This window comes from Pelodiscus sinensis, chromosome 20 (genome assembly GCF_049634645.1).
Source record: "Pelodiscus sinensis isolate JC-2024 chromosome 20, ASM4963464v1, whole genome shotgun sequence".
NCBI classification, from domain to species: domain Eukaryota; kingdom Metazoa; phylum Chordata; order Testudines; family Trionychidae; genus Pelodiscus; species Pelodiscus sinensis.
In genome coordinates, this window is record NC_134730.1 from 3954798 (window position 1) to 3982164 (window position 27367).

General features: G+C 44.2%; 1 protein-coding gene across 3 annotated transcripts in view; it reads right to left on the bottom strand.

Moving 5' to 3' along the window:
• COX10 (cytochrome c oxidase assembly factor heme A:farnesyltransferase COX10) overlaps positions 1–13366 on the bottom strand; it is a 157125-nt gene extending 143759 nt beyond the window's left edge. The window contains exons 1-3 of one of the 3 annotated variants that reach the window (XM_075903517.1): positions 13220–13366; positions 11014–11138; positions 9026–9347 (exon numbers count right to left, since the gene is read on the bottom strand). In XM_075903517.1, the coding sequence (XP_075759632.1) occupies positions 9026–9347; positions 11014–11082 (391 nt within the window). In that variant the 5' untranslated portion in view covers positions 11083–11138; positions 13220–13366. Of the gene's footprint in view, positions 1–9025; positions 9348–11013; positions 11139–13139 lie in introns of all 3 variants that reach the window. The other 2 variants (XM_075903515.1, XM_075903516.1) reach the window with 2 other exon arrangements.
• Positions 13367–27367: the final 14001 nt, after the last annotated feature.

Consider the following 27367-nt stretch of genomic DNA (forward strand, 5'->3'; position numbering starts at 1 on the left):
GGACAAGGGGTGGGTGGTTCAAGAGTCAGAGCAGAGGGTTGGGAGATGTGTGGGGGCTGAGGACGGGGATTGCAGGAAGTTGGCTAATCTTCAGAGCTAGCCGGGGCTCCCTGGGCTAGCTGGGAGAAAGGGGGCCATGCTGCCCAGTCAGCAGTTCATCAGCATTGGAACCTTACCTGTGTACAGTGGCTGGCAACATCCCCCTATGGAGATTCTGCAGTATAACTGTGCCTACTAGAAGACCCCTTCCTTTTGCATTCTGAGAAAAATCGTAGTCCAGACAAATTCCACTGTCCCAGCACAACCAACTCTTACCTTGTTTTAAGTTACAAGAAGAAGAAACTGCACAGCAAATGTAGTGGTCCTAGCTCTTACTGTGTAGGAGGAGTTCTTGGGGAAAAAAAAACACAGGCGAACGGACACAGATGCATAAGCTCTCTCAAATATATAGTACAGATAATCAAAGCAACTCTAATCCTATTAGTAGTAGTAGTAGTAGTATTTTTTACATTGTCCTTTAACTTCATTTTAATGTGATCTCTCTCTCTCTCTCTCTCTAAACTTTGATGTCTGTATTTATAGTGCTGCATTCTTAGTTCTGCTTTCTGCTCACCTTCCACCAAAATATATTCGGAACAAAAAAAAAATTGGTCCAAAACAATTCATCTGACCAATGATCTAGCTTTGTTTTGGTCACCAAATAATATTTAATTTTGTAACATACAGCTTGCAGATTTAGCAGCAGACACTATTGTGTGTGGGGGAGGGGAAGGGAGAGGAGGAGGAAGGGTAAAAAAGAATGGATGTCTGCTTTAATTTGGGGAACAATCTGCTTGCCTTACTACAAATGTTAATATATCCCTAAGGAAAACTAGTTTTCTTTAGAGCTTATCTACCAGAAAAGATTTCCCCCCTAAATTCTCACACTTCATTCGTTGGAATGCTAAACTTAATAGTAACATTAGTGTTGCAGGACTGACCAGTGTGTTTTCTTTGTAAATCTAGATTTGTTTGGAATAGGCATAAGTAGGTTTCATTGCAAATTACAACTTGCACATTAAAAGAAAGCCAAGCTCCTAAGGCATGCTTTAGTTTGGAACAGTAATTTGAACCAAATGTTACTATCATTTAATGCAAAAATTAAAATACAATATTACAAACTACAGCAGATTAGGTTAATACAGTACTACATTTTATTACTGAAGATCTTAAAATCACTGTGGAAAAGATAAACTACAGTAGCAGTTTATTTGTATTTATTTATCTTCCTTGTATCATGAAAAATAATTACTAAGAAGTTGCAATTATTATGCTCTGTCTCAGACAGGACAATGGTGTTTTAAGAATCACCAAGAAAGGAATAATTTTCTGGCAGACATTACACAAAATATATGGAGGATCAACAAAATCTAAAGATTGCAAACTGTTTTGTCTTTGTTACAGCTAAAGTGTTGTCTTAATACAGGTAGGACTGCATTCTACTCTCAATCACAATCGAAATTTTATAAAAATCAAACTTCCTTGGAAAAAAAATAGAATTTTCCACCAGTGTACTCATGAGCAAAATGTTAGCCTACCTACACACTTTTTTTTTTTTTACTAGTCATTATGCTACTTTTGACATGTAGATCTCCAAGCATTATATGATGAATAACCATTATTATTCCCACTTTTCAAATAGGAAACAGAGAGATTAAGTGACTTGTTCAAGGCCACACAGCAAGTCAATGGTAGAAACGGGGACAGAACCCAGGTCTCCCAATTCCCAATCTAATGTCCTGTATGTAAAGGACGACCCAGTACAACAAGTTCTGAAGTGCCAAGTAAATTTTACAAACTTTTGTTTCAAGAATTCTTTTTAGAAAGAGGGGATGAGCGAGATGGACATTACTAGATGCATTTTGCAGTCTGGATCCTGGATATCATGCATTTTGCAGTCTGGATATCATAGACAATAAACAAAGAAAAGACACCCATGTTTTTACATTGTCTTGTGGACAGCTAAAACAAGCATTCAGTAATTGGAATAAAAAGGTGGCACTGTTCAAAATAGTCAAGGTTGAGAAGCTTATGATTACTAACATGATAACTTTTGGGGGGAGACTACCGCTGTTGTTAAATTGCTATGGAAAGTTGGAACTGAAGGAATTGTTTTATTTCAATGAGATCTGATGAAAAAAGACAAGACTGCAAGGTTTTTGAGACATGAAAAGTAACATTCCACAGTGCCCAGAACACATTTTGAAAGCTACTTCGATATAAATAATAATGAGTTCAGTATGTGATTCTGCCCAGGAGAGTACTTTTCAGACATACTCACTGATACGTTTGTAGAGAGACAGATAAAAAGGTTAGCTGCAGGTCATACATTTAAAGCATATGAGAAAGGAAAATCAGATGGCTGTTGTGTCCAAAGTGTTCTCCGCATTTCTTACATCTACACTGCACGGCTATTTCGGGATACTGGCAGTATCTTCACAAGCCGCCCATTATTTCTAAATATTTTTTGAAATAACGGGTGCGTTATTTCGGCATCCCATAACCCTCATTCCAGGAGAGGTAAAGGATGTCTTGAAATAGCGTGTAATTTTGAAATTTGGCGCTGTGTTGATGTGCCAAATTTTGAAATAGCCTATTTTGAAATTCAATTGAAATAAGATAAACGATTTGCGTTGCACCAATTGCATATCTTATTTTGAGTTTAGGGTGCTGTGTAGATGCACCCTTTAGGATATTATGAATATTCATATTATAAATTGGCAAGGAGTTATGCCAGATATGCCATGTAAGGTATATATAAAAACGTTGTCATCTGCCAAATATGATAATCTAATTATATATAGCGCTTTCGCAGGTACGTATGTATGTCTGTATTACAAAAACAAAAGACCATCAGCTATTCAACTGACCCACTGAGAGAAGGCAAGAGATACATACGCGGTATGACTCAGCAAGGCATGATGGAGTGTGTCTATGGACAGACCTCTAAGGTTTCCAGGCCACATGCTGGATAATTTGTGTTTGGGACAAAGGAAGTACAAGCCACATGGCAAAAGGAGTACAAAAGGTAGCTGCATCTTCTCTTCATCCCCGCTTCTGGCCTCTGAAATAACTTTTCTACAAACGAAGCTCTGAAAAAAGGACAGAAAAATCTATCCAAGAGGTGGGTGTGTTCCAGAGAGATTTTCAAGCTAACAAACTCACCAGTATTTCCAGGAATCTCATGGACTTTGAAGTCTTTGTTTGTGACTATTTAAAATCTCTCTTCCTGTTCTTTCTTTTTTCGTTATAATAAACCTTTTTATTAGCATTTAGATGTCTAAAATACTAGATACTAAAAGCAAAGTGGAGAACACATGGCTTGCGGGCTGCATGCATTTTGCCTGAGTGAGCCTCTGGTGGGCCCTTAGATGGTTTATTTACCTGAGAGTCAGGGGCTAATGCTGACAAACAGTGTTCTTGCCCACTCTTGACTATAGGACCAGCTGGCACCGTGGTATTTTGGGTAAGATCCAAAGCTATGTTGACCCAGTAATGTGGCTGGCCCTTTGGAGTCAGAAGAACATTTTGTACTTGTGAGCAGAGTTTTAAAATAACTTCTCACTACACTGAACATAGGTGCAAACCGGGAGCTAGAGAACTGGAATGCAATGAAGGAGGCTGGGTCATTTTTTTTTGCTTCTTGATAACAAGTGTGGGGGATCAAATGCACAGTTTGACCTGTTGGGAAAGTTAACTTCAGTGCTCCCCTGCCCCCCAGCTTGGAGTATCTGTTCTCCCTTTTGCAGCCTGTCCTGTTCTTGGTGTTTCCAGTAATGGGTGTGCCAGGCAACTCAGTCACAACCGTGTTTGGAGTCCTGTGGCACCTTATAGACTAACCGAAGTGTTGGAGCATAAGCTTTCGTGGGCAAAGTCCCACTTCATCAGATGCAAGATGAAGTGGGTCTTTGCCCACAAAAGCTTATGCTCCAACACTTTGGTTAGTCTATAAGGTGCCACAGGACTCCTCGCCGCTTTTGCAGATTCAGACTAACACGGCTACTTCTCTGATAACTGTGTTTGGTCTGCCTATCTTTGAGACTCTAAAGGATATTGTATTATTTCTATTTTGGTAGTTGCAAGAGCAACCAGCCAAAGATCAATACCTCATTCTGCCAGGCATAGCACAAACCTGCAACAACAACACAGTCTAAATCCCACTGAATTTACAATCTAGATTGGCAAAAATCAAGATTATTTGGAGAATTACTGGTGAATTGTACACATAACTGTTGTTTACATGTCCATTTTGCAGGCATTTGTTAAATTTCATCATAAACATCTGACCCTTCTTTCCCACTAAAAGGGCAATCATGTATCTCACACCGTACCTTGCAGGGGAGGGGAGTGAGGGAGGAAAAACAGCACTGAAAATTAAAAACGGAATGTTTGTTCATGTTCCTGCCTAATCTAGTATATATCTGAGAGAGTCAGTCTGTTCAAGAACTCTGCCTAAACGTGAAGAGCTAGGACCACCAAATTCAGTGTACAGCTTCCTCTTAGCGTAAATGAAAGCAGCGTAAGGGTTTGGTTGCGCCAAGAAAATGGGACGTGCGTCTCATAAAACCAGACAATCACCAAATCAAGTACAGTCCTCAAAATGGATGCAACTGACTAAATGTTGAAAGAGGACTCAGGACAGAAGCTCAGGGTGGGCACACAGAGTGCCACCTCTGCCCGCCAGTCCCAGAACAGAGCTGCTGCAGCAGCTTCTTTCTGGGCCAGTAGGGGGCTGTGCCTCCTTCCTCCACACCCCTGCCAAGCAGTGGCATCTCTGTGCTGGGGCCAGAGGAGGAGGGGGCACCTTCCCTCCCCCCCCCCCCACCAGCTACATCTGCTCCATGTTGGGGCCAGAAGAGGCAGTGCCCCACCCCTACCAGCCATACACCCAACACAAAATTGCCTTACAGCTTCTGCTGCGGGACAGGTGGTCCTTCTGTGGCCCCCACCCAGCCTAACTGGCCCTGCCCCAGCCAGGGAATGTGCACCCCTCCCCCTGGCTGTGCCCGCTGGAGCAGCAGTGGCAGCCATGGAGAAGCACTTCTCCAAAGCTGCTACGGTGAGAGAGGCCGGGGTAGTCCTCTCCCCAGGGCAGCCTGCACCCCTCATCCCCAGTCCCACCCCAAAGCAATGATTTAAAAGAAGCATGGACATTTTCATTTTATTTTCCAAAATACAAAAATTTAGGACCCAAGCAATGCCAGATAAATCTTTTAGTACATTATATCAGTTGTCTTTTATTACCCTGCCTTCATGTCTTTTTCTCCTTCAGTTACTTATGAATTGGGGGATGAAACAAAACAATGCCATCTGTAACCTTCTTTTGTATCTCAGAGAAAGGACAAGATGGGTGCATTAGCTTTACAAAGTGCCAAGATGGTAAAATGCAGCTGTTCAGACATTAGCCAACAGAGAATGAAGAACAAAAGGAAGAAGGAAATCCAAACCAAAAAGGTGGATTACACTACAAATAAATTAAAAGCTCCCTCCATGATCATTTTTCATGGCAAAAAAAAAAAAAAAAACCCCTATATATAATCTTTTCCAGTTGTAAAGGCAGAGTTCCTAATGACTGGCATCAAGGCTAAAGTTTACACAAAACAGGAGGCTAGAGGAATAACTACATTTATTTCCTTTCAAAGGTGAACTGCATTTCTCAATACAAGCTCTTTTCTTCAACAGTAGGGGAAGACAGTCATGGGGAAGGTCCCTTTTGATATCATTCAAAGTTTGTTTTTTGTTATTTTATACTCAAAAAAGTAAAAATAGAAACTCTGTAAAATTATGGAAAGTATTAAAATGATCAAACTTTCATGGGTCAGTTCCACAGAGGTACTATGTCACCTGTAACATGAAAACTAAACTAGGATAACTTACATTCTCAAGAACCAAAGAACAGCCTGATCAACAACCTTGTTTTAAAAAAATACACAAAAGCAGCCCTCCACAGACTGAGGTGGGCAAGACATGTCCCACAGCCCTGATCCTGCTGGCCACTCTGGCTGCACCCTGTGGCTCTCTGCTTCAGGTGCTGTGGTGAGGGGAAGGCTTCATGGAAACCAACCAACGGGAGCGGAGAGATTTTGCTGGGGGCTGGAGCAGCACACAAAGCCGCCCTCTACTTCTTTCCCCTCTCTCTCCCCCAGCGCCAGGAGCAGGGAGCCATAAGGAGCAGCTAGCCATTTTAAGTAGCCTGGGGCTGCAGCAGGCAGGGAGCCTGCCTCAGGGTCAAGCAGACCTACTGGCTGTGAGCTGCCTCAGTAAGCGCCTCCAGGACACAGCCTGCCTCTGGCACTCCAGCCCCTCCCCCTCCAAAACTCCCTGCCCCAGGTCACCAACCCCTCCTGCCCCAGGTCATTATCAAAACCCTCTGCACCCGCCTCCCCTCCTCGGCCACAACTCCCTCCCAGACCGTGCACCCCCGTCTACACCGTTCCTCAGGCCAGAATCTTCATGTGCACCCATGCCCCCTCCTGGACCCAGCAAGCTCCTGCCACAGATCATAACCCCCTTCTTCACCCAAACTCCCTCTCAGACCCCACACTTTCCTCTGCACTCCAGACCTCTACCCCAGCCTCCATCCCACACCCCACACTTCCTCTTGACCACTTACCAAAATCTTGGTGTGGCTCCCCAATCAAAAATTATCACCCACCCCAAGACAGGCCATAACACCATAGTTCACCCATTTATTTATTTTTAAATGATGTCATTTAGCCTTGGCATTTTAATATTCTAATATTTGCTTCTGGATCTATTTCAGATTTTTTAACTGCCTTCAATTTCAATTACTCATGCACGGGCCCCAGCTTCTCAAGAGAATCCACTTAAAATAATCTCACTGAAAAAATGACTGGAAAATTAGCTGTCCATGCAGAGCTTAAAGATGTATGCATGGAAGAAACTCAAACTATTACTACTAATGAGCAGTGAAAACATAAAGCAACCTCTGTAGTGAAAAGGGCAGCACAACTCAGGAGTACAAATAGGCTGTGTTGTCATTTAACAGGAAGATTGTGAGATTTAATGTTTGTAAAGAGCTCTGAGATCCTTGGACAGATGCTGCTACATAGAATTACAAAGCTATAAGTGACTTCAGACTCATCAGCCTAACAGCAACTCTCAAGAAAGAAGTATATCAATCTCCAAGCGCTGTTTTTTCCCCATCATATTGTATTGGTCCCAATCATACACTAGGGCAGGAGTACTCTCCAAATATGTTCAAGGTGGAGAAGAAAATGCTTATGCAGATGAGAATTGTCTAGTCCAATTCTAGATAACTCCAAAGCAGTAAGGAGCAACTTTGGGATATGCATTCACAATCAGCTTCAATAAGTGCAAATTCTGTGTCTAATAGATGATGAGAGCAATAAAATCAGCTTTTTAATGAGCACTCGTACATATCCTACTGTACTCAGTAGTTTTTTTGTGAAAAATTAAGGATAAGATATGAAATACAGTAGAACAAAAGTTTAAAGAGATAAAATGATCTTAGGAATTTTATTTGATGAACTATAACAATTGTTATGGTTCTACTGTGCAGTTCTAACACCTGAGAGTTGCTGTGATCACCTGGAGAAGGCTCTAGGCTGATAGTTTGGAGATCCGATTTTTATTTTTGTTTCTAAGGATGTGAACATGTACCCATGTATACGGTTAACCGATGAGCCTGGGCTCATCAGTTAATGAGCAAGACTACGCGCAGCTCCCTCCGCCTCACCCCCGCTGCCTCTGTATCAGGAAGCAGAGCGGAGGGACGGGGGAGAGGCAGGACCTGGTATGTGCAGGGAACCAGCTCCTGCCTCCCTTGTGCCTCTGATACAGAGGCAGCAGTGCCAGGAGGTGGGAGCCAGTGAGGCAGCAGCATGGAGGGGAAGCAGGCAGTTTTTCCCCCACTACCCGCAAACATGTAACCACTGAAAATTTCAGTGATTACCCGTTTACCTAAATAAATGCTTTTGAACATCCCTACTTGTTCTGCCACTTGGTTCTGCCATTAACATGAGGCATTAATCAAATCCCTTCATTATGAACATTTGTTTCCTCATGTTTAAAACAGGGACAAAGCACTGTGATCTATGTTTGAAAATGCTATACGTTATTATTAGAATAGAATACTGCTCCTCAAAAATACGTCAAAGGTAACATAACATAAATGATATGTAACTATGATAGACATTCAACAAGTTGTTTTCTTTCCTGGTTTGAAGAACTAGAAAAGTTGAGCTCCGTTGACTTTTGAAACCACATTTTATTTTAGGAAACTACACTGATACCACTCAAAAACTTTGGCAGATAAGTTATGGAATGTATTCATATTACTACCTCAGTATTTTTAACCTGAGTGACAAGAACGACCACTAAACTTAAAGACAAGGACATCAAAAAGCATAACATTGATAAGACATGAACGAAGAGGGCTCTTTTTAACTACTTGCATTTAACCATTAATACAACCATTGTAAAATTCCACCATAGCCAAACAAGAGTTTCCCCTAAAATACAGAATGGTTCATATCAATCTGAGATCAAAACTGACATAGACTATACAGAAAATATTGATTACAAAAAGATATGCTCACGATAATTAATTTTGCCTGGAGTGTTAGATAGCCTAACTTAAACTTGCTGTCCATAGATTACAAGCAAGTGCTCAATGGACCACAGTGAGAATTTTTTCTCCAACTGTATCTCAAACTATGATCTGCAAGCTGATGATAGTCTACCGAGCACTTGCTTGTGACCCATCGGCAGCCAGTTCATCACATGGTGCTGGCTCCTCCTTACTTCTAGCAGCAAAATTTGATTTAAAAGAAATTTAAAATGGCACAGGTTTAGTATGTGATTGCAGTAATCTAGGGATAATAACTGGGAAGGAAAGTGTCCATGAGACCTACCTCTGTTTAAAATGCGGACCACACTATGAACAAGTTTGAGAACCCTGAATGAGAGAGCTTGCATGGAACTGAAAAATTGCCATTAGTACCTGTAAGTTTGATTTTGGACAAACGTGCCAAAATTCCTGGTAAATCATCCAGTTGCAGCTTCATTTCTTTCCACTGTTTTTCTTTAGATTCTGCTCCTACTGCCGTTGCCAAGTCTTCTACAACTGCAGCTGATTTCATTTCTTTAACCTCATTTCTGTGTGAAGTCTCAGACAAAGGTGGGTGAAGAGGTGAAACTGGTCTGAGTTCACATGTAACTGTTTTTTCTTGACCCAAATGTTTTTTCTCAAGCACAGGATGTGCAACTGGATCTGGCTTCAGTTTTGCTTGCTGACTGAGGTCTTTGCTGGACTGCGTTACATACTGAACAGAAAATATACAGTAAATTGAGATAATATTTTTAACAAAAGAGTTAAAAAAGCTTGTCCTGGCAATAGCTTGGCAATAACAGAAAAATAATAATACTATTACATTTATTTCTATATTTCCTTTACAATTAAAGATAACAATTTCATAGCACGGATATTGCTAAACTAATTTGCATTGCACGTGCTCATTTGATTCATAAAACCGTGTCTGCAATTGCACAAGATACAAAAAAAGCAGCTTTCAAATTCATGGCTGTATAAATAACATTAGTTTAAATTTAGGCCTAAATAAACTTTCCTTTGCAGTTTCAACTGGAAATATTAGCCCTTACTAGCTCTTGTACTAATCAGTTGGATTTTGTTGTTTATTCTACAAATGTTTGCCCCACTTCTGAAGCATGTGTGTGGACATATGTTGTATGGACATGTGTATATATAATTTGATGTGCATTTATCCTCCAATTATTAGAAGTACTAGATGCCTTACAATCTCTGTTAGATAAATACAGTCAACTGGTTCAAACCCAGAGAAAGTTCTGTAAGCGATAATCCCTTAACATATTATAAACTGAAATCATCTCTTTCAACTCAGTTTTCCACCATCAATTACAAATTTTGGTTCAGTTTACCTGGCCTTCCAATTTTAGACAACATTTGAAAGGAAAACATAGAAAGACAAAAACTAGGAGGGAATTGTTGAATTGAAAAATGATGCATCATGTGCAACAGCAACCAAAAGTCTGATAGTTTGGCTTTGTGGACTATGATCTCACTCTGGTTCCTATTGGAAAGGTGATCTATACCACCAACATTGAAAATATCTGGTCCTTTCAATGCAATCAAAGTAGACACACCACAGAATAGACATAAGACTGAACTATCCTTGTAGCATTAGAGATGGTCCTTGCAAGACACCGTTGAAACACATCAAAAGGAATACTGATGAGAATTTTGCACTATTACTATTCACTATGCATCTGTTCTGTGAGGAGAAGAGGAATATTTTTGAACTGTTAGTGACAGTTAGGGAATGTCTACACAGCAATATTATTTCAAAATAACTTAGTCTGCGTAGACACAGCAGGCAGTTATTTCGAAATAAGGTCGAAATTCTGTCAGGCTTGAGGACTTCTTATTCCCACTCCTGTAACCCTCATTGTATAAACAGTAAGGAAAATCAAAGGAAGAGTGCTCTCTTTCGAAATAAGTGCTGTGTAGATGCTCCCAATTTTGAAATAAACTATGCAATTGACGTAGCTCAATTTGCATAGCTTATTTCAAGTTAAGCCCTGCTGTGTAGATGCACCCTTACACTCTTGTGATATAAACAGCTAATGCACTGACTATTTACATCCTACAGAAGAAATGAACCTATTACTTTAATCTATACAGGACTTCTCTCAAAGAATTTAGACTAAAAAAATTCTTTGCCTTTTTCAGATTCACTCCATTCCATACATAAAAATTTAGGACCCAAGCTTGACTTTACACTTTGCCCCCAAAATCTTTGGCAGAATTAGATCAATATGTTTTAGTCAGGATGCATCTTTTAAAACTGAGTGCCATCCACCACTTGTAATTGGCAAACATTTTAGTTTCCAACATACCATAAGGAAAATAGAAAAATAGTCAACTTGGAAGAAGACATTCTCCTGACTTACCATTCGTTTGAGGAAGTTAAGGTGCTGAAAGGTAATCCATCTTTTATTGGCTACTCCAAAGCAATGCATAAACTTGCATGGTATTTGTCGTACTGCTCGTTTTTGAAGGTTCCAGACAAATAATCCTATAAGAAAAGAAAGAATGTTTGGCTCTTCATTTCTTCTTCACAGCAAGGATTAGAAGCAAACCCAACGACAATGCTTACTGTCCTCAGCGCCACAGCACTGTCTAGGAGGGCTTGCAGACTAGATGGAGAAGATAAATGTTAATTTTCAGCTCACCACAAAATTAGTCTTGTAGCTTTTTCCCCTATCCCTAGCTCCATATGCTATCAATGTATTTATCTAGATACACATCCGCAACAAGCTGGAACATTTGCTTAGACCAAATAACTTCACATAAAAATAGTACTGGGGCTCAATAGTCACAACAGCAGCAATTTTATGCAAGTCCAAGTACAGGTCTTTATAAGTGCTCTATATAACCTGAACTAGTCACGTGTACCATCTGTGATACAAAACCATCAAAATAAAAAGGGGAATTCAGTTTTAACTGTCATATTATAAAATGTCTTATAAGAAGAATAAAAATGCAGGACTGTGAAACAACACTTCTGAGACTGGTGTATGTGTGTTTAACATACCTAAAACTACACACGGGTCTATGGACCAATAACTAGAACTGTAGGTTCTGGGGAAGACACAGCCTCATAATATACTTATTAAAAATTCATCATATTGTTGTTCAAATTATTGAAAGAAGACCAGAACCATGTTTATTACTTGTCCATATATAATGAGGATGCCTTCTTAAAAGAACACTCAAGTAGTTTTCATGGCAAAAAAAAAAAAAGTATAAGTTTTATTCTAAAAGGTTGAGAAAGCTTGACTGACTTCTGGACGGGAAAAGACTGACAGTTGGAGGACTGATATCTCATTGTGCTAGTCCTATATAAACAGAGTCTTTGTCCCAAAACATTTATAATCCAAATCTACCATCCCACAAACATTTACATGCCTGAATAACTTTACAGAGGTGAAACAAAATACAGGACTATGTAGCACTTTAAAGACTAACAAGATGGTTTATTAGATGATGAGCTTTCGTGGGCCAGACCCACTTCCTCAGATCAAAGGAAGTGGGTCTGGCCCACGAAAGCTCATCATCTAATAAACCATCTTGTTAGTCTTTAAAGTGCTACATAGTCCTGTATTTTGTTTCAGCTACACCAGACTAACACGGCTACATTTCTATCACTATTTTACAGAGGTGAGCAGTCTCAATGGGGCTAATCTGAATAAAACTAATCACATATGTTTTTTCAGGATAAAGACAAAAAAGATAAACAGAACTGAAGCAGGACATAACGGTCAAGTGGGGATGGTGCAATAAGCAGGTCATATTATTTGGAGTTTTGTTATTGGTTTATTTTTTAAAATAGAAACAAATCAGTTTTGTGCAACTTCTCCTCGACCATTCCAATATTTCCGGAAGGTGTAAAAGCAGGCCTCAAAGAAGTATTTAGAAAAAGATAATGTCTCTTTAGGTCAATGTGATACTGACATGATTGACAAGCTCGGTGTGGCCTACAGATTAACTAACAGCATCGGGCTGTCTCCTTGCTGCTGAGCACAGCAATCAGATCAGACGAGCTGCCGGTCTGCAGACTTCAGCCAAAGGAAACCCCCTCGCATCGCACCTGGAATGTTTTCTCTGCCAGCCTGAGAATTCCGTGTATGAGTGAAAGATCAGACTCTGCGGGAATTCGTGGCCCAGCCCCCCACGGCTCAACAGGGGCGGATCCGCTCCAGGGAGGGGGCCCCTCGGCCTCTCCACCCTCGTGTGGGAGCAGCAGAGCAGCCCTCGCGCCCAGCCCAGGCGGCACCAAGGCGACCCATCCCGCCCTCAGAGCGACTCTCCGCTGCGCTCCTCGGAGCGGGGAACAGGCGGCGTTTGAGGGGTCGGCAGTGGCGGGCACCCCTTGCGCTTCGAGGCGCTCCCGGCGAGGGCGGGGCAGCCCGGCTCGCTCCCGTCCTGTCCCTGCCCTTCCTCAGGGCCCCCGAGCCCCGCCTTGGATGAAGGGCGGCGAGCGGCGCAGGGGGGCGGCGCTGCCCCCGGTCGGTACCTGTGAGAGCCCGGGGAGGGCCGCAGCGCCGGGCCGCGCTCATAGCCCGCAACGGCGCCTCCCGCTCCCCTTTCCCTCACCGCCTGGGCGCCGCCATCTTGCCCGGTTCGACCGCTAAACTGCTTCCGGGTCGGCGCTTCCGGGGCGAGGAATGTGGGTCACTAGGTGACGGCGTTGCCGCCGGGAGCGGCGCGCCTGGGCCCGAGGTAGCGCAAGGCGGGGGGGTGGGGCGGAGGAGGCGCGCGCGAGCGAGCGAGCGCCGGGCGGGGCCGTTGGGGCCCAGGGCGGGAAACGGCGCCGCCCCTGTGGCGGGAGCTCGTGGCCATCGAACCCTGGAATCCTGGAGCTGGAAGGGACCTCGAGAGGCCTCGAGTCCAGCCCCTGCCCCAGGCAGGACCCAGCAGGGCCAGCGCATCCCTGCCAGACATTGACCCAACCTGCCCGTCAATAGCTCCACAGAGGGGGATTCCACACCCCTGGGCAGCTCATCCCAGTGTCTGACCCCCAACAGGCAGGAACTAACGTCCAACCTCAACCTCCCCTGCTGCAGTTGAAGCCCCTTGCTTCTTGTCCTGTCCCCAGAGGCCAAGGGGAACAAGTTTTCTCCCTCCTCCTTGTGACACCCTGTTAGATACCTGAAATCGGCTCTCATGTCCCCCCTCAATCTTCTCTTTTCTAAACTAAACAAACCCAATTCCCTCAGCCTTCCCTCACAGGTCATGTGCTCTAGACCTTTAATCGTTCTCGTTGCTCTTCTCTGGACCCTCTCCAATTTCTCCTCATCTTTCTTGAAATGTGGCGCCCAGAACTGGACACAACACTCCAACTGAGGCCCAACCAGCGCAGAGTAGAGCGGAAGAATGACTTCTCGTGTCTTGCTCACAACACATCTGTTAATGCAGCCCAGAATCCTGTTTGCTTTCTTTGCAACGGCATCACACTGCTGAATCATATTCAACTTGTAGTCCACTATAACCCCTACATCCCTTTCTACCGTGCTCCTTCCCAGACCGTCGCTTCCCATTCTGTATGTATGGAACTGATTGTTCCTTCCTAAGTGGAGCACTTTGCATTTATCTTTATTAAACTTCATCCTATTTATCTCAGACCATTTCTCCAATTTGTCCAGGTCATTTTGAATTATGACCCTATCCTCCAGATTAGTCGCAATACCTCCCAGCTTGGTATCATCTGCAAACTTAGTAAGCGTACTTTCTATACCAATATCTAAATCGTTGATGAAGATATTGAACAGGGTCAGGCGCTGACGGGGTGGGACGTAGGCAAGACGCGGGGCTCGGATGAAGTTGGTGCAGGCTGGACCTCTCTGGTCCGGCTCCACGCCCAGCTCCGGCCAGGCTGCCACCCCGCCCCACTCCATGCCACTGATCCTCCTGCACCACAACTCTGGCCCTGCTGGAGCATGGATCTTGCCGGACCAGGGCGTCCCAGTTTAGGGATCACATTGCGTACCTAGAGCAACTGAGCATGTTCAAAAGCTTTTCTGATTGGCGGCTCCAGCAGGTGAGGGTTTAGTCAGAGAGCTTGTACTTAGCGCCTCAAAAGCCTGCGGCTATCTGCTTTGTATCCGCAGACACTGAGGCAAATATCTGCGCCTTGTTTTTACAGACACCGACAAAATGTTGCATCTAGAACCCTGCAGTCTCGCGGGCATCTGATTTATAGCCACGGGTATCCACATACGCGGCTCATTTTTGCTGCACTATTTCGTGTGGGCATAGGGCTCTATTTCTACATTTACACTATCTCAGGAGTTTTAGAATTGTGTATTAAGCTTGTAATTGTTCTGACTTCCATGTGAAAGACATAAAGGAAAAATCTGGGAACCCTGAATAATTTTTTTCCAGCCTGAAGTCTACAGGTTATTCTCATGTCCCTGAAATCAAAGAAGGGACTGATGTGTTGAAATGAGTCTCTGTGGAGAAGCAGTTGGAAAGACTTTTTGCAGTTGTAGAATACTTAAGGAAGAGTAATAATTTTTCAGGCCAATAAAAGTTAGTTAGTGTAATTAACCTGTGTATATATTAGGGATATTAGCCTGTTAGTTCACCTTACCAGTTAAACTCCCAGCCTCCACTGTGGGGCTGGTAACCACTAGGAGCCCATGAGGTCAGCAGCGCTAGCAGCCCACAGGGCTGGCGGCACCAGCAGCATTTAGCTGTGTAATTGATTGAATTTCAATCAGTCATATGGTTAGTGGTTTTTTAAAATGTTTACATCCCAAGTATATATAAAGTATCTTTTCTTGTGTTTGTGCATATACATTAAACCTTTGGTTAGTAAATCTGTTATCTTTAAATAATTAATACTTTGGTTTTGTTAGCTGATCATAAAAACGGCCGTACTGGGTCAGACCAAAGGTCCATCTAGCCCAGTAGCCTGTCTGCCGACAGTGGCCAGCACCAGGTGCCCCAGAAAGAGTGGACCGAAGACAATGATCAAGCAATTTGTCTCCTGCCATCCTTCTCCAGACTCTGACAAACAGAGGCCAGGGACACCATTTTATCCCCTGGCTAACAGCATTTCATGGACCTAACCTCCATGAAATTATCTAGCTTCTCTTTAAACTCTGTTATAGTCCTAGCCGCCACAGTGTCCTCTGGCAAGGAGTTCCACAGGTTGACTACACGCTATGTGAAGAAGAACTTTCTTTTATTAGTTTTAAACCTGCTACCCATTAATTTCATTTGGTGTCCTCTAGTTCTTCTATTATGGGAACTAATAAATAAATCAATGATCTTGTTTTTAATCATCTTTTATTTTACCTTGTATTTGCTATCATAATTTAAACTGATATTTCTCAAACATTTCCATATCTGAAAACTATGGATTGCATTTTCAAAATCACTCAAATGAGTGAGGCTCCTAAATTTACTTGTGTGCTTTTCAAAATGTTACTCTGTGTTTTAAGATAAAGATCTTCCTATGGACCATTTTCCCTCCTAAGGTTGGCCTACACTATTGTGCTTGGTTACATGAGAAAGTCATGTTGTAATCAGATCTCAGTTCATTGAGTGCCTTGAAGATCATGTCTAAGGTTTAAAATCTGATTTTCCACTGCCCTGTACCTTGTATAGTAAATTATACCATGGCAAAGTGAATGTACAGTGGTAGTATTCTAATTAAGAAGCATTGTACACCCAATATGCTTGGACACAGGGGAAATTAAGAATAATTTTTCTTGATGAAACTATGATAATTTTACATAGGCAGAATTTAATACCCAAACATGAAATCTGAGCAATGGACCTACTCCTGGCTTATAACACCCGAGAATTTTATCAGGCCCTCCATGTTCATCTAATCTGAGAGACACCACTACTAAACAGTGTGCAGATTACATGGTGGCTACTTAGGGTCTGGTTCTATACCACTTGTAAGACATGCTGATAACTCTCATTCCCATTATTAAAACGGAAGCCACTCAGTAGTTATAGGTGGCGCTCACCACTTTGCAGACTCAGCTCCTTAGAGCCACTTTGTAAAAACACATCTTATAAATTCATCTCCCATGTTTTTCAGTGTGCTGCTTGGATTGGATTCAAGTAGAATCCTATACTGCTGCTAAAGTGCAAGATCAGATATCATTTCAGGGATAGGTTCTGATTTTTGAAGCATCTACAATTTTCTTAGCTAATTGCTAAAATGAGCAATTGTGTTTTTTGTGTGTATTGTTATCTCTCTGCAGTTATAAAATAAACAACACACCCTGAGGTACATTTTCAGGGTGATGTGTGCGTGTGGGGGGGTGCATTTAATCACACAATGCCCATTAACATTAATTATAGAGCACATATTAACAGCATTATACGATCCTTTTTCCTATTAACACAATCATAAATTTCACTGTTGGTGCTTAATTAGGTCTCAGCAGCAGAATGCAATTGCTTGATACAATAAAGAGCACATTCACAGAGATGGTCCATTATCATTTTCCATTAATCTCAGAATCTCTCCCATTCTTACTCCTGAGATACCATATCAAGATCCTTGCAAGACTGATTTGGTGTCAGAAAATGATTTAAAGACCTACTGTAATCTATATCTATATCTATATAGATAGATAGATTACTTTCTTTTTGGAATATGTTGTTGATATTGTAACTCCACAGAGACTTGATGTACTTTCAGATAGGGCACTTTTAAGACCAAGTGTAAAATAAATAGCATGGCATCCTGCTGTTATTCTGGTAACCTTTACAGATCATTTCAGAACTGTAAGTGTCATATAATTTAGTTAAGTAATATAACGTGTTATAGCTTTGCACAGTCCAAGAACCTGTGTGTCTGGAATCCCATTATGGCAGGCACATCAGTGTGGGATTCATACCCAAAATGAAAGTCACAGGGCATATTAGAAACACAGAAGCAGAAGATATGTAGAACCAAGATGTCACTAAAACCCAAAAGTCCAGTTCATCATAGATACCTAGGCTCCAGTTAGGAACCTAAAAACCTTTGAAAGTGGGTTTGGCTCAGATCCTTGATCACTGAAAATTGATTGTATGCTGTACACCACCTGATCTGAACAGATGATCCAGCAGAATACTCCAGAGGAAAGTGAAACAGTGCCAAGTCCCAGACAAGGGACTGTTTGGGAAAATGCTTTCCCACTTAGACCCTGATCCAGCTCCTACTGAAGTCAGAGGGAAGACTCCAACTGTTGATAATAGGCACTGAATTCATTACTTGGGTTACTTTATTCTTCCTTGAGCATAAATGCAATTTCTTATCATTTCTATCTCATGAGTCAGCATTTCTGATGTAAAGGTTTTTACATTACTGGGAGATAGTCATATAACAGGAGATTTATGAGAGGCAAAGATAAAGCATAGATCTGAATGATAATCTGTTGCTATCTATTAAGCTTTAGGGAGATCCACATGGTTTAGTACATGTGTGGCGTTCAGAAGACAATTTGGGTTTATTACCAATGCCTATGTTCTCCTAGGCTGTGTCTACATTGGTGCGTTCTTTTGCGGCCGCTTTTGCGCAAAAACTTGCTGCCTGTCTACACTGGCCGCAAGTTCTTGCGCAAGAACACTGACGTTCTAATGTGTGAAATCAGTGCTTCTTGTGCAAGACCTATGATGCTCCCACTCAGGAATAAGCCCTTTTGCACAACTGTTCTTGCACAAGAGGCCAGTGTAGACAGGCAACATGAATTTCTTGCGCAAGAAAGCCCTATAGTTAAAATGGCGATCAGAGCTTTCTTGCACAAGAGAGCGTCTACACTGGCACGGATGCTCTTGCACAAAAGCACATCTCATGCCAGTGTAGACGCTCTTGCACAAATACTTTAACGCAAGAACTCTTGCATTAAAGAGTATTTGCGCAAGATCATGCCAATGTAGACGTAGTCCTAGAGTATTTCCATGTGCCCCCACAACAAGTGCCAGAACATGGGGTTTCTTTGCCCCACAGATCTGAAAATATTTATAAGAGCTGTGCTCCTGACAGCTCTGCTCCCTGACAGCTGAACTTAAGCCCTGGTCATTATAGAGCAAGAGGCATAGGAACTGAGACCATTTTGTGGTAGCTGAAGCTACCAAGTGGCGTTCCAGGATAATCCTTGTAATGCATCTATTAAACTATAAACAGTGACACTTCTAGAACTTAGTTTCAAATAAACAAAGAAATCATTTCCCTTTGCAGGGCTTCGTGTCTTTCCTTGTCAGGTGTTTCTGTGCTGTAAATTCAGCCATGATCAAACTTGCAGGTGACACCGAAATTGGTCAAGGAGCAAACATATAGGTGAATACAGGTTGCACCTCCCAAAACTGGCACTCTCTGATCTGGCAACATCTGTGGTCTGGCAGGATCACAGATGTTCCTGGACTAGAGAGCCTGGGGAGCCTACTGGCAGGAGGGCTGGCAGCGCAAAGCTGAGGCCGGAGCCTCTGCAGCCCTCAGCAGTGCAAGACTGGGGCCGGAGCCTTTAGCAGTCTGGCAGTGTGGGGCTGGAGCTGCAGCATGAGGCTGGGGGTGGGACCAGAGAAGATCTATCCGAGGAGACTTCACTGGAAGCTTTAGAGAGTCATTTCAGGTGTGAACCTGATAGACATGTGCTCTCCCAAATAGTGAGACTGTGGGATTTTCAGCAAAATAGCTATAATCAGTACAGTATAGGTTGGACCTCCCTGGTGTGAATCCATCAGGAACTGGCAGGTCCCAAATGAGAGAATTTCTGGGAACTGGGTAGGTCTCCTGCCACCAGCCCCCAAGCCCATCACCTGCTGCTGGCAGGCTACCCTGACAGGCACCCTGTCTTGTCCTCCCCAAGCCCCACAAGGCTGCTTGCCCAGCTGCTGTTGGCTCCCTGGGCAGCACAGGCTCTGACTTCTGCTGTGGGGCTCTGGCCGTACTTGCTGTGGGCTGCTTCGGGGCTCCGGCCTCAGCCCTGACCTCCAGGGGGCTGCTGCAGGGCTCCAATCCTGGATCTGTCTTCCTGGAGGCTGCCGCAGGGCTCCAGCCCCATGTCGACAGACTGCCAGGGGACTCTGTCTTCAACCCTAGTCCTGCAATGCTTCAGGCTTCCGGGGGGCTCCAGCCCCGATCCTGCACTGCCTCCAGCTGAGCTGCTGACCCTGTTTTCCCTAGCCCTGGCTGGCCCTCCTGCCTGTAGGCTCCTGGGCTTTGTGGTCCAGGAGATCCATGGTCATTCTGGACTGTGGATGTTGCCAGACCAGAGAATGACGATACAACCCATACACAACAGTTTTCCAACGATTTTCCCATTCTGAGTTTTTGTTACTTTTTCTTTATTTTATTTCTCAAGCCCTTGTATAATGTTGAAGCAAAAAGAAGCATTACATGTTGCCTAATACCAGCTTATTTGGACTGTTGTTCTGCAGCAAAATTTGTTGGATTCAGCAAAAATGCCTTATGCTGTCATAGCACCAGCCCCAAACACGTATATAAGTTCAGTGCCTGACTTCCAAGGGTAACAGCACTCCAGAGCCTTGTAATTATGCCTACGGATGCTATTCTATAACTGAGCTAGGGATTTCATAAATTATCCTTTTAATAGTTCAGAGAACAACCAAGGTCAGATTAGGGAAAACTTTAGCACTTATCTCGTCTGCTCAAGTGACATTGTTTCAATTGAAAGCCTGGTAGGACTGGGAAGTAGACTTACCTTCTTGATACATGCTCAGACCATAGTGCCTAGGTAGCAGTATTGGTTCTATCTACGCACGCTTATTTTAAATACAAAGATAACTGTTTGCGTAAATAATTTATTTACTTGTAACATTTCCTGTTTAGAACCCTGCCCATGAACGCATTGCTCACAGAAAAGTGAGGGGCCAAGAGCTTCATCCACATGGCTCCAGCACAACCCCTTAATTGCTTTGACCTGCAGTATGTGACCCCCCAGTCCAGCCAGCCATCCTGCCAGGGGCTGTGCTTGTCTGACATCTCACTCCCATCTAAGCAAGATTAGGACTTGGATACATCCCTAAGCAAGGGTCATAGTGCTGCAAGAAGTGGTGCTTGTGATTCAGGGGGCAGAGATAGAGTTCAGAGTGACCTGGACAGATTAGAGGATTGGGACAAAAGAAATCTGATGAGGTTCAACAAGGACATGATGTGTAGACGGAAGAATTCCAAGCATTGTTACAAGCTGGGGACCAAATGGCAAGGTAGCAGTTCAGCAGAAAAGGACCTGGGGATTACAGTGGATGAGAAGCTGGATATGAGTCAACAGTGTGCCCTTCTAGCCAAGAAGGCTAATGACGTATTAGGGTGCATTAGGAGGAGCATTGCCAGCAAATCCAGAGAAGTGATTATTCCCCTTTATTTGGCTCTGGTGAGGCCACATCTTCCGTATTGTGTCTAGTTCTGGGCCCCCCACTATAGAAAGGATGTGGATGCATTGGAGAGGGTGCAGTAGAGGGGGACCAAAATGACGAGGGGGGTGGAGCACATGACCTACAAGGAGAGGCTGAGGGAGTTGGGTCTGTTTAGCTGTAGAAGAGAAGAGTGAGGGGGGATTTGAGAGCAGCCTTCAACTTCCTGAAGGGAGGTTCCAAAGAGGATGGAGAGAGGCTGTTCACAATACTGACGGATGGTAGAACAAGGAGCAATGGTCTCAAGTTACAGTGGGAGAGGTCTAGGTTAGATATTAGGAAAAACTATTTAATTAGCAGGGTGGTGAAGCACTGGAATGAGTTCCCTAGGGAGGGGGTGGAATCTCCGTCCCTAGAGGTTTTTAAGTCTCGGCTTAACAAAGCCCTGGCTGGGTTGATTTCGTTGGGATTGGTTCTGTCTTGGGCAGGGGGCTGGACTTGATGACTTCCTGAGGTCTCTTCCAGCTCTATGATTCTATGGTCCTTCCCCTTCCCAAAGCCTTCACAGGGAGGAAGTGGCAGGGGGCTCACATATGTCAGCTGGATAGATGCTGACAGCCAGTGTAAGTAACAGTGTATTTACAGAGACAGTGTGTTGCCCTAACTGTATGTACATAAGCCAGGGGTGGGGAACCTAAGGCCTGGAGGCCAGATGTGGCCCTCAGCTTACCAGGATCTGGCTCTCGAGGCTCAGGGCCCACCTGCCCCCATCATCCCCATCATTGGAGACCCTGCACTGGTATTCCAGACCCCTCCCCCCGCCGTCATCTCCTCACGGGGCTGGAGCACACAAAATCTGCTTGGCTGGGCACCTCTCAGCTCTGGTGTGTGAGGAGAATGTGGGGCAGGTCTCTCTCCTTCTCAGTCGGGGGCCTCATCAGTGAGTTTGTTTGCTTTTTTTGCTTCACACTTGTGTGCAGCCCCCGACTCATTTTTCTGTGGGTCAGTAGCTCTCGACCCAAAAAAGGTTCCCCACCCCGACATGCGCATTCTGCCTCTCAGTGTTATGATGTCGTGGTAGCAGGACACTTATTTCAGTAGACGCAGCACTGTAGTATAGACAGTGACATAATTAGGGTGACAAAAGCTGCCTTATGTCAACTAGCTCTGTAATGTTGACCAAGCCTAAGACTTGTATGGCCTGGGAAAGGGATGAGTCCTTACTCTCCTGTCCCGGAGTGCAATCCAAGTCCCAGTATACACTCCCACCCCGCCATTCCCTTCCTATTCATTTCTCAGGTCTCTTGCTCTCCTGATAAGGTGCCCTGGCTCTTTCCTGTAGCCAAAAGTTATTTCTTGTACTCTGCAAGGTAGCATTTCAGCATCAGCAAATCATTGACAGATCTGTCAAATCTCCGAGAGTATCAAGCAATCACGAAGCCATGCAAACCAATACCTGCCTTCCTTACTAGAGTCAGTCTGACTGGACTCCTAAGGGGAAGAGATTTGTTTTTATTTGTTACTTTCTGAGTACTGAAGTTCAATACTGAATGAAGGGTCTTCCATCCTCTATATATAAAAAAGCTGAATTCTGATTTGAGACTAGAGCTCAGGAGAAATCAACATATTAAGAAGTCACTGCCCAAATGGGACTTTTCCAGGAAATGAAGTATCTGTATGTTCCCTGACTGACTTGCTTAGAGGGGTCTCGTTTATTTCATAAGTGCTTGTCCCCCAAATCTATGTATCAGAAGCTGAGACAAAAAGACTTGCCCAATCTCATTCTGGCAGCCTCTGCCAGAGCAGGTTCCTGATCCTGGCCTTTTTACCTCCCATACTAGCATCTCATCCATTCGGCCGTTCTTCCTTCCCTGGAAACCCCCTACCTGAAAACTAAAGTATATATTTTGTTGCAGGGAGCTAGAGAGAAACAGCCTATAGAAAAGCCCTGATGAGAGTCACTTCAGGTCTGACATTTAAAAAAAAAAGACAAGATTAAGACATCCTAAAATTATGCCTTCTGCATCTCTAGAGACAAAGTAGGATGATTCAGATAGAGGGCCTGATTTCCTTTGACACTGAGGCCCCTATAGATCAATTTGGCATAGTAATCCAGCCGTAAAGTGGTTGTAAGTGTATTCTGAACCCACATTAAGGCCCCTTTACTCTGCAGTGTAAAGGGGACATAGTATGAATGAGAATCAGGCTCTTGCTGTCATATGAACTCCCACAGTGTATTTTAAACGGGCTGGCTGCTCTTGATAGATCCATATTCAAAGAATTAAGTTTTGCAAACATCTTTAGCTGGTAATGTACAGCATGTGCATCCCTGGGGCGGTTTTCGTAGTCCATCAGGCACTAGTTAACACACTAACCCATTCATTTTTTTGATGAATTTGTGGTGTGTTGGCCACAAGCCAGAAGCTGAGCTGGGAACAATATTTATTTATAGCTACAGACAATAATTCATGTCTGCCCAAATCTTGGACTTTTCACTAATCCACGCAGTATTTCAAAACATTTGCAGTTCTCTCAGCCGATTAGCCTTGGCTTTGCTTGGCTTGATGCAGTGGAAAGAAACACTAGACACTGAATGCTACTGAATGCTTTGATTCACTGATAGAGGGGGTGAAGTTTCTTTGCTGGCTGTTTTATCAGACCATAATTTTAAGATTCTGTGGAGGTGCAAAGAGCTCTGGTTTGTGCCTTTGTGAATAATATTCTATGGTGAGTGCCTGTTTTACAGGAGGCAGCTTTTCTTTTGAAGGCTTTCCAAATATTGTGCTGCACACGGGTGACAGTTTTGTGTGCCACTGAAACAAAGCAGGCTGTGAATGCTATTTCTTTGGAAGTTTGATTCTCAAAATGAGCCGCTACCATCTGGAGAAGAGGATATGTTCTAGCATAATGGACACTAAGGAATAAAAAAAAACTTGAGAGACCCAGGAGAACTTTCAGAGCAATGGACCTTAGTCATGGTGTTATGATAGGCAGGGCATAGTGCATGGTACCTGTCCTGGAAAGAACCGTGTGGCAGTGGTGAGAAGCCATGGAAGGGAGCTTTAAAAGGGCATTCAGTGCTCCAATTTTCAAAGGGGGCAAGGAGGAATAAATAAAGGAGATAGGGGACAAGAAAAAAGATAATTGTGCAACAATGGAAATGTAGGGCCAAATTCAAGCAAATGTAATTCCCACTGAAGTTAATGCTTGCACCAGAACTGAATTTGGTCACAGCCTCCATAAGACTCTTGGAGACGGGTGATGGTTTAATCATAAAAACAGCACTTTTCATCCGTAGATCTCAAACTGCTTTACAGAGGAAGTCACTGTCATCACTCCCATTTTACAGGCGGGATTGAAGCATGTAGAGAGGATGTGACTTGACTGAGGTCAGCAGCAGAGCCAGGAAAAAGAACTCAGCTCTCCCGAATCCTAGCATAGGGCTCTGTCTGTTGTTGCCATTCATAAACCTTTGCGATTGGATTGGACAAAGCACTGTCAATCCTGCACTGAAGAGGAGGTTTGGGAAGTGACCTAGTTAGTCTTTACCACATGTGATTCACAGATAACGACAGTCCTTCCAGCAATTATGAGAAGTTAGCATCAAGTAGTGAAAAGTATGAGACACAGTAAAACACGGGGTTCCGGCTTCTGGGAGCCGGGAGGGAGAACCAATAGCGCCAGGTTCACCCTCCCGGCTTACCTCTCTCTCTCTCTGCCTTTCAGGTATGGCAGTAGCCAGGCATATTACAGAGAGAGAGAGAGAGAGAGAGAGAGAGAGGCTCTGAATGGATGACCTGATTTCTTTTCTCTAAGGGTACGTCTAAACTACATGGCTCCGTCGACGGAGCCATGAAGATTTGTTGTTTTGGCAAAGGCAAATGAAGCCACAATTTAAATGATCGCGGCTTCATTTACATTTACATGGCTGCCGCGCTGAGCCGACAAACAGCTGATCAGCTGTTTGTTGGCTCAGCGCGCTAGTCTGGACGCTCCCCTGCCGACATCAAAGCCCTTTGTCGGCAGCCCCGGTAAACCTCATCCCACGAGGAATAACGGGGCTGCCAACAAGGGGCTTTGATGTCGGCAGGGGAGCGTCCAGACTAGCGCGCTGAGCTGACAAACAGCTGATCAGCTGTTTGTCGGCTCAGCGCGGCAGCCCTGTAAATGTAAATGAAGCCGCGATCATTTAAATCGCGGCTTCATTTGCCTTTGCCTATAATCCTAATCTACATGGCTCCGTCGTCGGAGCCATGTAGTCTAGACACAGCCTAAGGGTATGTCTACACTAGCCCCCTAGTTCGATCTAGGGAGGCTAATGAGGGCAACCGAAATTGCAGATGAAGTGCGGGATTTAAATATCCTGCACTTCATAAGCATGTTCCCGGCCGGTCGCCATTTTAGAAATTGACTAGCCCGAAGTTACTGTCCGCGTCTACATGCGGCAGTGAAACCAGATTCCAAATTAAAACCCTAAATCGAATTAGCTGGTAAACCTCATTCCAGGCAGAATAACAGCTAATTCAATTTAGGGCTTTAATTTGGAATCCGGTTTCACTGCCGCATGTAGATGTGGGCAGTTACTTCGGGCTTGTCAATTTCTAAAATGGTGACCAGCTGGGAACATGCTATTGAAGCGCGGGATATTTAAATCCCACACTTCACTGGCAATTTCGGTCACCCTCATTAGCTTCCCTAGATCGAACTAGGGGGCTAGTGTAGACATACCCCCAGGCAGTACTGGGGAACCTTTTTCAGGTTGAGGGCCGCTGACCCACAGAAAAATCAGCTGGGCCCAGGCTAGTAGATTTTTGTGTGCTCCAGCCCCAGGGGGGAACAGCAGAGGGATGGAGCACCAGCACGGCCTCCCCAATGCTGAAGGGTAGCCCCGAGCCTTGAGGGTTGGATCCAGGCAAGCCTTAGGCTCCCCATCCCTGCTGTAAAGAGTCTTTCAGTCAAGAGCTAGGGCTGCAAATGGGGATGTTTTATAGAGTAACCAAGGCTTTAAAACGAAGTTCATGTTGAAGCAAATACATTACAACCTTAATGCATGTATAGAATAGAGCTTAAAGGGGGGGGGGCATTTATGTCCATTTTGGCTATACAGATATGAACTGTGGCTCTCAGTATATGTGAAGCTCAGGCTGTCCTTAATGTCTCCGGGCTAGAACAGTAGGAGAAGGGCCATGTGGGGTGCTGAGGCTGAGTATAGGAAGGTGCAGTCCTGAGAAATCTGCTCGGTTTGCAGAGTCTGGGGCACATACCTTTCCTTTAGCGAAGCGGTGAGGTAATTACAGAGCCTGCACTGTTCAAGGAAAGGTCGTGTGCAGGGTAAGACAGTACATCATAGAATCCTAGGGCTGGAAGAGACCCCAGAGTCATCGAGTCCAGCCCTCTGCCCAAAGCAGGACCAACCCCAACTCAGTCATCCCAGCCAGGGCTTGGTCAAGCCAGGACGTACACACCTCAAGGGATGGAGATTCCACCCTCTCCATATGGAATCCCTCCCAGTACTCCCGCCCCACTAGTGGAATCGTTTTTCCTAATATCCAACCTAGACCTCCCCCATGGCAACTTGAGCCCATTGCTCCTCGTTCTGCCATCGGTCACCACTGAGAACAGCCTCTCTCCATCCTCTTTGGAACCTCCCTTCAGGAAGTTGAAGGCTGCTATCAAATCCCCCCTCGCTCTTCGCTTCTGCAGACTGAATAAACGCAAATTACTCAGCCTCTCCTCGTAGGTCATGTGCTTCAGCCCCCTCATCATTTTGGTTGCCCTTCGCTGGACCCTCTCCAATGTGTCCACATCCTTTCTGTAGTGGGAGTCCCAGAGCTGGACACAATACTCCAGATGTGGCCTCGCTAGTCCCAAATAAAGGGGAATAATCACTTCTCTGGATCTGCTGGCAATGCTCCTCCTAATGCACCCTAATATGCCATCAGCCTTTTTGTCTACAAGGGCACCCTGTTGACTCATATCCAGCTTCTCATCCGCTGTCATCCCCAGGTCTGCCAAGCTGCTGCATAACCAGTCGGTCCCCAGCCTGTAGCAATGCTTGGGATTCTTCCCTCCCAAGTGCAGGACTCTGTCCTTGTCCTTGGTGATCCTCATCAGATTTTTTTGGGCCCAATCCTCTAATCTGTCCAGGTCACTCTGGACCCTATCCCTGCCCTCCAGCGTATCTGCCTCTTTCCCTAGCTTAGTGCCATCCGCAAACTTGCTGAAGGTGCAATCCATCCCCTCACCCAAGTCATTAATAAAGATGTTGAACAAAACCAGTCCTAGATCCGATCCTTGGGGCACTGTGCTTGATAGATGCCACGCTGTCGAGTGAGAAGGGCCCAGCGGTCCCACAGTTCCAGGCTGGAGCCCGGCAGTCCGATGACATGTCCCCTCCTAGCTATTCTCCACTAGACT